The 12855-nt window shown below is 53.2% G+C and overlaps 1 protein-coding gene and 1 long non-coding RNA gene across 2 annotated transcripts in view; one reads left to right on the forward strand and one right to left on the reverse strand.

The window, feature by feature from the left end:
- Positions 1-239: 239 nt before the first annotated feature.
- On the forward strand, positions 240-1703 carry LOC122101861. Its single transcript, XR_006146421.1, has 2 exons — positions 240-309; positions 684-1703. It is a non-coding gene; the product is annotated as an uncharacterized LOC122101861 (long non-coding RNA).
- The window catches only part of Stk10 (serine/threonine kinase 10), a 53108-nt gene continuing 41804 nt past the window's right edge, over positions 1552-12855 (reverse strand). Inside the window, exons 14-19 of the mRNA XM_042672331.1 lie at positions 12238-12367; positions 11365-11489; positions 10125-10313; positions 9617-9742; positions 7603-7716; positions 1552-3454 (exon numbers count right to left, since the gene is read on the reverse strand). Of these exons, the coding sequence (XP_042528265.1) occupies positions 3314-3454; positions 7603-7716; positions 9617-9742; positions 10125-10313; positions 11365-11489; positions 12238-12367 (825 nt within the window). The 3' untranslated portion in view covers positions 1552-3313. The remainder of the gene's footprint in view (positions 3455-7602; positions 7717-9616; positions 9743-10124; positions 10314-11364; positions 11490-12237; positions 12368-12855) is intronic.

The following is a 12855-nucleotide window of genomic DNA, read 5'->3' on the forward strand; positions in this document are numbered from 1 at the left end:
ACGGCGGCGGAGCGGCGGGGCCGGCTGGACGGCGAGGGCGCGGCTCCCACCCAGGGGCTTCGGGCTCCTTCAGGCCGGGCCGCCAAAGCGCCGCGACTACGAGTCCCGGCAGGCTCTGCGCGCGCCCTCCTTCCGCCGTCGCCGCGGACTTCCGGGCGGGGGAAGCCCGGAACGGAAACTCTGAGGCGACTCCTGGCGCGGCGGCGGCGCTGCGTGTGCGCCGACTTCCGGACATGCGCCGTCCACGTTGGCCAGGCCGCTCCACGCCGGCCGCTCGCGCGCGGTCCTGCCGCGGGTTGCTGAGCGGAGGTAGACGGTGGCGAGGAGCGGAGGGGGGGGGGGGGAGCGTGCGTGGTGGGGTGCTGGGCTCAGGCCCGGGAGGGGGGGAGCGTCCAGAGGGGAGGGAGCACGGGGGGGGGGGTGCACAGGGGGAGGAGGGGTCCACCCGGGGAGAGTGCGGGGTCTCCCCGGGACGGGGAAGGGCCGCAGCCTCGGTGGGGGAACACCTAGGTGGAAGGGGAGCCGGAAGGGGAGCTGGGCCGGGCAGGGCGCAGGCCGCGGGTGGGAAGGAGGAGGGGGCCCGCAGCTGTCTTCCCACTCCAGCCCAGGGATGAGAAGGGTCCCGGGCGAATTGAGCTCTTGCTCTCTTGTTCAGAAGATAAGTACTGTTTTTAACTTTCCAGCATCTGCTGCACTGCTGGGAGCCCTGGCGACCAGCCCTGAACATAACTGAGCCCTTCTCATGGAGCTTCACTGCAGAGCAGGCCACAACTAGGAGTAAGAAGTGGAACCTTCTGGAGCTCTGCCTCCACCACGGGACTTCCACCAAGTCTCTGAGGGCTTCCTGAGCACTTCCCCAGGAGCAAGGTAGTTTCCTGCCAGCTGCCCTGAGGGAGAACTCAGGCCTCTCTGCAGGTCTTAGGGGAATGTGGTAAGTTTTAAGGAAGCAGGGCTTTGCCCTGGGGTGGGTGCAGTCAGGAATAGAGGTAACTCTAGGGTTGGACATCTCAGAAAATCTTATCTGAAGGAATGAGGCTAGGGCTGTAATTTGAGGCAACCCCTCAAATTAGCTGAAGATGTTTAGTCATTTTTTTTTTTTTGTGACACAGACGTTATTCCTGTGTCCTTTATGTGTGTTCTTGCATGATTATGGATGGGTCTCATTTCTATCTTGACCTGTTGTGATCACAGAATTGCCTTATCGAGTCAGAAGAGGTTGTGAGCCCAGCCTGCCCCTTGCTCAGGGTCTATTTCCTCATCTGTGAACTAGGAATGATGAAGTGTTCTCCAAGGTTCTTGAGAGGATTTAACCTATACAATTCTTGGAGGTCAATGCATGTTATGAAAGGAAAATGATGCTGAGGGCTGAAGAGAACATACCCAGATATATATTTTCCCTCTCTTGCTGTGCATCACTTGAGACAGAAACCCTGGAGTCTGACCTGCAGTTTTACAATGGAGGCACCTGGGTACTCAGAATAATAAATAAGCTTTCTTACTGGGTAAACACACCTGTTTTTTTTACCCCATTCCAAAAGAACAACCCCCAGATGCAAATTACTTTATTTATTAGAAGCATATTTACATTCTCACAGTTAACTTTGCAGAGAACATCTTACAAAAACTTCATAAATTTGGAAACCATGTAAAAATAACTTCTTCATAAAGGGAAATATAAGTTAATGGACTGAAGGGAGAAACATTCGTCCCTGATGCAGAAATTTAGTAGTACAGGGCCTGAGGAATACTGTGTGCACATCTGGCAATGAGCATTGCATGTAGGCTTGTCGGTGAGTCTGATGACCAGGCCGGACCCCATCTGTAAAAGCACAGCACAGCTAGGAGGGCTTAGTTGGTACTGAGCAATGAGGCAGCAACGTCATAAAGGAGCTGGGCATTGGGAGCCACAAGCCACATGAGGAACAGTAGCAGACCTTCCCTGAACTACAAAATTGACATCTCACTTGTACTTTTGTCACACTCCTGGCTGCAGGGACAATGTACAAACCTTGGTCACCCACCCACATGGGTTCCCCCGGGGCCTGTGTCCCATCCAGCAAGCCAAACTTAAGAAAACCACCGATAGCCGTGTCTGTCCCAAGAACCTCTTCACTTCACAGTAAAGATTCAGGACCCCACATGCTCTTTGCCTGTTCAGCCACCGGCCCTCCCTTGCCAAGCATCCGTTGAAATCAAGAGAAACATCCAGGGCCCTATCCCTGAGGAATGGAGGAGCCAACAAGACCTTGGGGTTCCCAGACATCACTGCCAGCAAAGCACAACCAACGTCATTGCCCGAGTCCTCACTGTTGTCAGGACCATAAAGTTCTTGAAAAGAAGCTGTTTTCCTGAAGAAGCCATTCATTTTCTGTTTCAGTGGAACATTTTGAAATCAAGGTGAGAGGTGTGCTTTGTAAACAGACTAAGCTGGCTGGAGCATTTGCTTATGGTGGGTTGTAAAAGCAGCCTATGAAAATCAACACCTTGAGCCAACCTAAAGGCCCAAGAGTGCATGGGACACAGAACCTTTGCTTCTGCCATGTTCCTGGGGGCAGAAAACATTCTTCCTGAGAAGTCCAAGCTTGGTCTGAAATGTGCGTTGGGCCTCCTGGACACAGCCCAGGAAAGGAGCCTTCCCCCAGGCACCTTCAGGCAGCAGTGGAGCGGGGTGGGCAGTGTGAGCCAGGTGCAGCCGGCCTGTGGATTCTAAGAGGTAGGGAATTTACCCTAAACACAGGATGCCAGGCAAAGGCCAGCAAACTGGCAGCACAAAGTGCCTTCTCTGGATGTTGAGGCCAAAACCCAGCATGGCTCCCCACAGACTGCCCCACCTACCAGGGCCACACAAACAGTTTTGTTGTGAGCAGAAAGTAGGTCCGGGGTGTAAGGACACCTTGGAGGGACTGGCTTCTAGCCTGGCACTTCCAAGAAATGGCATGGCAGGTGGCTCCTGTCTGCACTGCAGGAGCTGCTATACACAGGGCCACATCTGAAGTGACCCCAGTGACCAGCATGCTCCAGCCCATAAACTGCAAGACAGGCAGGGTCTTGAGGCCACAGCAGACCCATTCTCCTGGCCCTTGTCCCAGCTGCCCCAATCACTGGCCACTCAATGGGATCTGGGGATGAGGGCAGTTAGGGTCAGGGATAACCGTAAACTGCCTTCCTCCACCAAGGAGTAAGAAGCAGGCAGCAGAAGCAAGGGTCTGGCTGGAACTGGCACAGAAGCGAGGCGGAGGGGCCCTGAGTTACTTGTTTGCAGAGGCCGAGGGTCTTTGGGCCCCGTACTGCCAGTCATAGTTCCCTGCAGGCGTTAGGAAGCATCGGCCGAGCTGTAGGGGAAGAACTTGGTGACCTTGCTGGGCGTGGTCGGGTTGGGGCACTCCACTTCTTCACTCAGTTTGAAGAACATTTCCTGTTCCCGCTTTTTCTGGTTCAAATCCTCTTCCAGAGCCTGTGTTTGAGAGAGGATAGAAGGCACTAGAAGCATCCCACCAGCCACAAAGCTCCACCAGTGATGCTTTGTGAGCGTTTCCCCAGACTCGAGTGAGTAGGGACACCGGCTCCTTCACCCCTCCTGCCACTCCACCAGGAGTGAAGGCAGGGGAAGCAGACTGCATGAGTATTCACCGTCATGAGCTCACAGGAAGGAAAACCTTCGTTTAAAAACAGCCAGTTTCAGTGCTTCACACCTGTGATCCAAACTGCTCGGAAGGTGGAGGTGGAAAGAGGATTGCAGTTTGAGGCCAGCTCAGAAAGTCACTGAGGCTCGCTCCATCCCACAAGCAGTCGTTGCGTCACAAGCCTGTGGTCCCATCTGCGTGGGAGGCACAGGTAGGAGGAGGGTCAGTCTGATAAGATAAGACAGAATGGGCTGGAGCCAGAGCAAGCACAAGGTCCTGTGCTCACCACACACCCACACGAAGCCGAGCTGGGGTGTAGCTAGCAACAGAGCATAGGGGCAGGGAGGGCACGCAGGACAAGACGGCAAACGGAGCACTCAACACTTCGCTCCAGTGACACAAAAGTGAGATTCTGCGGGTGGGAACCCAGGAAGTAACAGAGAAACAATAGAGATGGTAGAAATAGCAGCAAAGGCGTTTGGAACTGGCATCTGGCTTCCTGGCTGGGGAACCACCCAGAAATCGCCAAATTCAGCCTCAGGAAAATACCATCTAAGGACTTTCCACCAGCCTGCAGAGGTGAGGACTGGTCTGGGGTAGGGACCCTGTTTCCCCAAGTCCAGGAACAAGAGGTAGAAGCAGTTTGGCAGTGCATGGGACACTTGGGCATAACCTCTAGACTTAAACTAGTTATAAGAAGCTTGGGAAAGAAGAGCAGGCAAAACAGCCATCAGGGATCAACAAAAGTTTAAGCTTTGGGAAGGAGACTGCAGTCAGAACTCCAGAGGCTAGCCAGGCGCTGGTGGCTCACGCCTGTAATCCTAGCTACTCAGGAGGCTGAGATCTGAGGATCGCGGTTCAAAGCCAGCCCGGACAGGAGAGACCATGAGACTCCTATCTATCTACAATAAACCACCAGAAAACCGGAAGTGGCGCTGTAGCTCAAGTGGTAGAGCGCTCGCCTTGAGCTGAAGAGCTGAGGGACAGTGCCCAGGCCCAGAGTTCAAGCCCCACGACCGACAAAAAAAAAAAAAGAAATCCAGAGGCTGGAAGTCTGCGGGGAGGAGGCTTGGGAACACCCCCTGAGCCAGAGAGCAGATGCCCAGAGCCACAGCTGTGAAGCCGCCTGCAGCATGTGCTGAGGGACCCCAGAGACCCTGCACACCAAGGGACAAGCTCACAGCACTGCCCATGACAGAATGGAAGCAGCACTGCCCCTGCCCGCTAAGCAGGCTTGGGACTCTACTGAGTCAAACTGCAGAGGCACTGGCCATTAGCTGGATTTATAAAGCCTTGTTCCCGGGGCTGGGAAGGTGGCTCAGTGGTAGAGCACTTGCCTTGCATGCCTGAGGCCCTGGGTTCCATTCCTCACCACCACATAAGCAAAAAGAAAAAAGCCGGAAGTGGTGCTGTGGCTCAAGTGGTAGAGCGCTAGCCTTGAGCTGAAGAGCTGAGGGACAGCGCCCAGGCCCAGAGTTCAGGCCCCACAACCGGACCAAAATAAAAAATAAAGCCTTGTTCCCATGTAAGGACTTCCAAGGGAAGCAAAGCCCTCACACTTAAAACTGACTTCTGCTACCTCAGAAAAGGCTGTATATAAGCTACACATACAGACAATAGCACAACTAAAACCTCATTGTTGCTCTGTATAAGTCTGTATTTTGTATTTGTTCCTGCATTGGTTCACCTGTTTTGAGGGATGCTTCTTAGAAGACACCAAGGGCATGCACAAGAAGATCCAATCTATATATAATGGGGATAGATTAAAAAAAAAAAAGATAAAAACTAAAGGTATTGAAAACCCATTTGAAAAAATCATGATAGAAAACTCACCCAGTCCCAAGAGAGTATCGTCCAGGTGATGATGGCTTACAGAACTTCAAGCAGACAAAAGCAGAGAAGAAACCCCAGTAAAATCACTAAATGCACAGAATAAGCACTAAGCTGCAAAGGAGGGGCATGTGACCACAAGAGCAAGCCCATTGGAATAATAGCAGATTCTTGGCAAAAACACTTAACTGCAGGAAGGGCAGGGAAAGAATTCGAGTCTTGAAAGACAACAGTGGCCAGCCTAGCCTCTTATTCAGAGAGCCTATCCTTCAGACTTCATGGAGGTAAAAAACCTTGAATGGTAAATAAAAGAAAGGAATTGGGGGGAAGGGAGAGATGGGATGGGAAGGGGAAACAAAGGAGGAGGCTACAATGCTTGATAAGAAATGTACTCATTGGGGCTGGGAAGTTGGCTCAGTGGTAGTGTGCTTGCCTTGCATGCATGAGGCCTTGGGTTCCATTCCTCAGTACCACATAAGCAGAAAAAGCCAGAAATGGTGCTGTGACTCAAGTGGTAGAGCGCTAGCCTTGAGCTGAAGAGCTGAGGGACAGCGCCTAGGCCCAGAGTTCAGGCCCCATGACCAACCCCCCCCCCCCCAAAAAAAAATGTACTCATTATCTTGCCCTTGTAATTGTAACCCCTCTCTACAGTATTTTCACAATTAAAAAAAAAAAAGAAAGGAATTCATGTCTACTAAACCAGCACTGCAAAAGATACATAGGGAATCCTATCAGAAGATTTAAAAACAACAAAAACTAAATAATCCTACTAGAAGAGCACCCTAGCAAAGCAAGCATCACAACAAGATGACAGACAATACCACATCTCAGTTCTAAAGTTAATGTCAGCAGGCTCAACTCCCAACTGAAGCAAGTGGAGGAGCCACTTGGATCCTGAAGTTCCAGGGCACAGCACAAAGGGTGTGGGCGTGTGTGTGGGATGAGTGAACTGGGGCAGTCAGAGAGGCCAGGTACCTGGATATGCCAGCAAGAGAAAACACAAGTTCAGGGAGCCCAGGAGGACAAATCAAGTTTTCTCCATGAGATTTGGCTACTACGATTTTTACTGATCTTGCCAGAAGCTGCTACAGAGGCTGAGAAGTAAATGTGAGATAAATTTAGGTAGGGAGTACGGGCTGCTCAAGCTGGGAGCAGAGAAGGGAGAGGCACGGTGAAGCCACCCAGATGATCACCCAAGGCTGAGCAGGAAAGTCTTGAGCTCAAGATCATGCCCTGACTATACAGGAGACTTCCTCAAAAAATAAGATGAGGGCACTGGAAAGGTGGCTCAGTGGCAGAGTACTTGCCTAGCATGCATGAAACCCTGGGTTCGATTCCTCAGTACCACATACACAGAAGAAGCCAGAAGTGGTGCTGTGGCTCAAGTGGTAAGAGGGCTAGCCTTGAGCAAAAAGAAGCTCAGAAACAGTGCCCAGGCCCTGAGTTCAAGCCCCAGGACTGGCAAAAAAAATAAGATAGGGGGGCTGGGAAGGTGGCTCAGTGGTAAAGTTCTTGCCTTGCATGCATGAGGCCCTGGGTTCAATTCCTCAGCACCACATAAGCAGAAAAAGCTGGAAGTGGCGCTGTGGCTCAAGTGGTAGAGCACTAGCCTTGAGCTGAAGAGCTGAGGGACAGTGCCCAGGCCCAGAGTTCAGGCACCACGACTGGCAAAAAAAACAAAACAAAAAATAAGATGGGGGGGGGTTGCTGGGTTCGGTCTACAGGACAGTAGGAGGGCACTGGAGCCAAGGTGGAGTGAGCAGAATTCTAAGGAGGAGCCAAAGACTTGCTCTCATGTCATTCTGCTCATTTGAGTATGGGTGGCACCTGTGAACAGAACACAACACCACTCACACTGCAAGGACAGAAGGTGTCCCGTGAGCCAGGCCTCATCGCACAGGGCTTTTTCTATGGGGCGCGTGCTCGGTACACACACTAGGCCACACCTAAGTGTCCCCAGCTGGCAAAAGAGGGTAACAGACTCCACATTAGGCCTGAAGGTATGCTTCCTGTTTGGAAGTGCCTATAGAGCAGCGAGCAGCCAGTGCCTGACAGGCCGTGAGGAAGCCTCATGAAGCTGGACTCTCAGACCTGAAACAGCTCAGCAGTGGTCCTTGCCCACCCAGCCATCGGTCATCCACTATGGTACCTTTTTGCGCGGCCGAAGCTTGTCCCGCCACTCTTTGAGGTTCTGGTCGTGGCTCTCATCCAGGGCCTTCAGCTTCTGGGTCTCATGCTCTACCAAAAGGTGACACTTTTCATTCTGTGACAAATCCCAGGCAGAACAAGTGTGTGAGAGCACGGAGACTTTCCTGTCACAGCCCTGGGGGTGCTAGCATCCTGCATGTACCACATTATCTTTTCTTCTCAATACCCTTGGCATACAACTATATATATATATATATATATATATATATATATATATATTTGCATATAAGTCCACCGTATACACATGTGCCAAAGCAGTTCCCGGAGAACTGTTACAGACTGCTAACAATGACAGTTCTTGCTAAACTTCAGGGCAGAATTTCTGTAGTTGTTCTGCAACTTTAATGTGCTTTATTCATATTTTCAGAAATGAAGATATGTTTTAATTAAACAAACAAAACTAATAGCCACAAGTAAACTGTCACCTAACCTAGGCAGAAGCAACTACTAGGAACACAACAAAATTCCTGTAGGGCTCTGACCCCTTTGTTGCTGGCTTTTTTTTTTTTTTTTCTCGAGACAAGATCTCACGCAGGCTGGTCTTGAACTCATGATCCTCTTGTCTCCCAAGTGCTGGGACTATGGCCATGTACCACTTTATCTGGTTATAGACTGGTTAGCCTGCCTATATTCTAAAACCTCTCCCTCTCTATGCTTGATGTTATATTACAAATATTATTTCTACAATTTGTGCTCATATTTAACACCTGCATAATCAGAATATCACGTGGTATATATTTAAATACTTATTTAAATCTCCCTTACTTTTAGTCACTTAGGTTGCTTCTAATATTCATTGTAATAGCCACTGTTTAAGCATCTGTTCTACAGACTAAATTACGTTCTCTCTAAATTCAAGTTGAGTCCCTGTCCCCAAAGGGAGGGTTAGAGACAGGCCTTCAGAAGGTGGAAAGGGTTTGATGGTGGTGGCCTTACAAAAAGGCAGACCAGAAAGCAGCTGGCCTTCAGTCTCCTGCCTTCCTCTCCTACCTCTCCTGGAGGGACCTTTTAAGGACACAGGAAATAGATGGACATCTGCAGGCCAACAAAAGGCCTTCACCAGAAGCTCAGTGGCTGGAGCCACCGTCTGTGTTGTGTTGTTTTTAAGGGACAGGTGTCTTGCTCTGTTGCCCAGGTTGGAGCATAGAAGCGAGTCACAGGCCTGGTCCCGGAACTGACCCACAGCAGACCCTGCTGACTGAGCTGCATCCTTCTCTCACTGGCCTAGTGGATCCTCCATCCTCAGGCTTTTGGGAGGTGAGAGGTAGAGCCCAGGTGCCGTGACCCCAGGAGGTGGGGGGTTGAGCCCCTAAGTTTCAAGCTGGAGGTTTCTGGAACTTGGCAGGTGACTTGATGGGGAACAAGGCCAGCAGCATGGAGCTTGCACTCTGGGCTTTTTGTTAAGCCTTTCAGCAGTGAGGGGCAACAGCTGCGTGACTGATGCAGATCCTCATGGCAGCAAAAGAGGAGGCCTGCCTTCAGTGCTATTCCGTTTCCTCCAGCCTCTGTGCCCCTCTGGAGACCCTCAAAAGGGCTCGGTGGCCTGTGCACTTTCCTGAGGGGCCCCAGCTCCCAAGTGTAAATGCCTCACTCTGCCACGAGGGGGCCCCAAGGCCTATCTTCCTGGGGCCATCTGGGCACTGAGAGCTCTGGGTGCCGGCCTGATTCTGGCGAGAAACCCCTTCCTGTCTGCAGGCAACCCACAGGCATGGGACAGGGGGCTCCAAGGGCTTCAACAGGCAGCGTGTCCTGGAGACACGGAGGTGGAAACGCAGCAGCCCACTGTGGCAGACCCTGGGCAAGGCGTCCTGGTCACAAATCCTGCAAGCAGGAATCACCACTACCCCATGACCAGCTCAGGGCCATGGAAGTGAGACCTGGAGGCAGAATGATTCTCCAGCAGCTGGCCTGGGCACTGCCGGCCCTGGCAGACAGGGTCTGGGGGAGGACAGTACCTGCAGCTGCTGCAGCTCGCTCATGTTGCTCTCACACTGCGCCATCATATCCCGCATCTGGTTCTCATGTTTCTGCTGCTGCTGTAGCCGCTCAGCCTTTTGCCGCTTCTCCTCCTGCTGAGAGAACTGGAGAAAGGCTGAGGCTGTGACTCCGGCTCTGCCGGCTGGGCCTTGACCATCTCCACCCTCGTCTGCAGGCCCATCCCAGGCACCTGGCCGGCACAGCGTCGGTGGCCAGCTCCCCCTGCTCCCCATCGAGCTGTGCCCCACTGGTTTAACCCTCATCCTGAGTGAAAACCCAGGCTCTGCCACCAGAGTCATGACGTGACATCCTCAGGGGATGCACTACAATTGTGTGCAGGAATCTTGGGGGCCCAAGTCACAGCAAAGGGCTGTGGGCTAGGACCAGCACTACCTCATCTACTCCATACTGGCGACACTGGAAGGGTACAGCCCGTCACCAGGGGTCTGCCCCACACCCAGGAGCCTGTGGCCAGGCCCGGCCTACCTGCTTGATCTTCTCACGCTGCTCGGCAGCGCTCCCGGCGCCGTTGATGTGCAGGCTCTTCTTGTACATGGCCATGCGCGTCTTGCCCTCGCTCCTCTGGACCTTGGGCAGCCGGGCCTTCTCTTGCTGCTGCCGCACCTTCAACTGCTCCATCATGCGCTGGTTGTAGCGCTGCATCTGCTCCCGCTCCTAGGGGGCACCCAGTCGGGCCAGGTGAGGCCCCCAGCATGGACGAAGAGCCCAGGACTCGGGGCCCAGGACAGGCTTCGTTTACCTCTACTGCTCAATGTTTGCTGTTTTCCCTGACTCTTCATTCCTATTTTTGACTTTATGAGGGCGTGTAAAAGACAATTCACAGAAACAATGCCGTGACATTTGATCTTTTCCTCACAGTGGCACAACAGCTAGATGCTCGGCACTCACAAAGGGAGAGCGCCTCACGTACACAGCCTGGAGTCCGCGGTGGATTCAAATGCGTTTGCAACTTAGGAAGGGGCTGTGAGGTGTAACCGCACAGTAAGACAAGTGCTTGTATTATTAGTTAGGAATATTCTGATTCTTACTCCAAAGGCCATCTCATTTCCCTGTGATGGTACTATTATTAGTTAATAACTCAAAGCAAATTGTACGCCAGAGGGGACTGCTCATCATTACTGATGACAGATGTAAACTCATATGTGAATTTCCGTCACACCTCTTGGTGGGCATGCCTGCTGCAGGACCCCTCCATGATTGCTGGCTCCAGTGCCCCAGCTGGCATCTGCCCTGGGATGCGTCATTACCCAGTGTGTCTCCCTCCCTTCTCACTGTGGGGCCTGAAGAGCACCTAACAGCACAGACAGAGAAGGCGATCCGGCCCACAGGCTGGTCCTCGCTGCCCTGCCCGGGAGCACAGGAAGGCTGCCCAGCAGATGTGGGGCGGAGAGTCTTCTCAGGGGATGTGAAGGAAGAGGCACAGAAAGATGGAGGCCAGGAGGACAAAGGGGAAGGGAAGCACAGGGGGACTGGACCAGGTGCCCAGCTCCCCATCTACCCCCATGCTGGCTTGCTCCAATTTCTAGGCCCCATAGCTTCAGTAGAACTTTCCCAGAGAACATCCTGGGGCATCTCTGTGGCCACAGCAGCTCCTGGCTCTCTACAATGCCCCTGCCGCCCAGGGGGGACCCCCTCCCCTCCCCTGACAGACAGACAGTGGGGCCTCCCCCCCCCCCCCCCTGCGCAGCACACAGCAGAGCCCCACCTTCTCGTGCTTGCGCAGCAGCTCATGCCGCTGCAGGAAGTACTGGTCTTTGAGCTGCTGCTTCACCAACTGGTGTCTCTCCTGCAGCTGGTGCTCCTCCATCTCCCACAAGGCTGCCTCCCGGTCTGCGAGGATGCACCAGCCCGGTGAGAGCCGGCAGGTCCTCCCTCCCCTCCCCTCCCCTCCCCTCCCCTCCCCTCCCCTCCCCTCCCGCCCTAGTGACACCAAGAGAGGCACCATCAGCAAGGACAGCCCGGGCCCGGGCCCTGGCCTTGGCGGCCCCTAGAACTTGTTCCCAAGCCACATACATGGTCTATGGTGTGCACCACAGCAGCCAGAACAGACCTTCAGTCAGCCAGAGAACTCTGAGCCTTAGCAGGGGGTCCCACCTGACAGTTTTGGGCCAGGCTGTCAACAACATCTCTGTGACTTGTTAACCCAGCTTGCTTAGCTCCAATTCCAATCCATGCTACTCAGCCCTCTCCCTTTCCCACTTTGCCTTGATATGTGAACTATGTAACCAGTACCCTCGCCTTAGTCCTGACTCCAGGGAGTCCGCTTGCCTGTCTCACCAGGAAGGGTGTGTACTCAAGGTGGAGAGGCACAGGGCCTTCCTCGCCCACCCCTTCCTCGCCCACCCAGCTCCAGTGCTCCTTCGGTGACGCTAGGCCCACCTCGAAGGAGCTCCTGCTTCCTCAAGGTGGAGAGGCACAGGGCCTTCCTCGCCCACCCAGCTCCAGTGCTCCTCCGGTGACACCAGGCCCACCTCGAAGGAGTTCCTGCTTCCTCAAGGTGGAGAGGAACAGGGCCTTCCTCGCCCACCCCTTCCTCGCCCACCCAGCTCCAGTGCTCCTCCGGTGACGCCAGGCCCACCTCGAAGGAGCTCCTGCTTCCTGCTGAGGCACTCGCGCTCCTTGTCACAGATCTCCCGCCTGTTCTCCACCGTCAGCTTCTTCATGGCCAGCTCCAGGTCCTCCTTCTGCTTGGCAACAAAGTCCCGGTCCTGGGGGGCAGGGGAGACAGACTTACTCAGAGTCAGCCTGGAAAACAGTGTTTATTCCTGTCACAGGAGAAAGGTCAGCATGGCTAGAGAAGAAAATGAGGAAAACGAAGAAGAAAATGTCTCAAGATACCAAGTTACAGTGGCCAGTGCAACAGATGGGCTTTACTTGAACCTGGAATCAAATGGGGGGAGGGAATGAGGATTGTGGGAAGAGTTTTGAGAAATACAAATGTGTGTGCTGACTAGTATGCAAAAATGTTACTCAAAGCCTAGCACCAGTGGCTCATGCCAGTCATCCTAGCTACTCAGGAGGCTGAGATCTGAGGATCATAGTTCAAAGCCAGCCCAGACAGAAAAGTCTATGAGACTCTTCTCCAATAAACTCAGAAAAAGCTGGAAGTGGAAGTGTAGCTCAAGTCGTAGAGTGCAAGCCTTGAGCACAAAGAGGCTCCAGGACAGCACCCAGGCCCAGAGTTCAAGCCCCAGGA

The sequence above is a fragment of the Dipodomys spectabilis genome, unplaced genomic scaffold (genome assembly GCF_019054845.1).
Source record: "Dipodomys spectabilis isolate Male_0828 unplaced genomic scaffold, ASM1905484v1 ptg000699l, whole genome shotgun sequence".
In the NCBI taxonomy this organism is placed as follows: Eukaryota; Metazoa; Chordata; class Mammalia; order Rodentia; family Heteromyidae; genus Dipodomys; species Dipodomys spectabilis.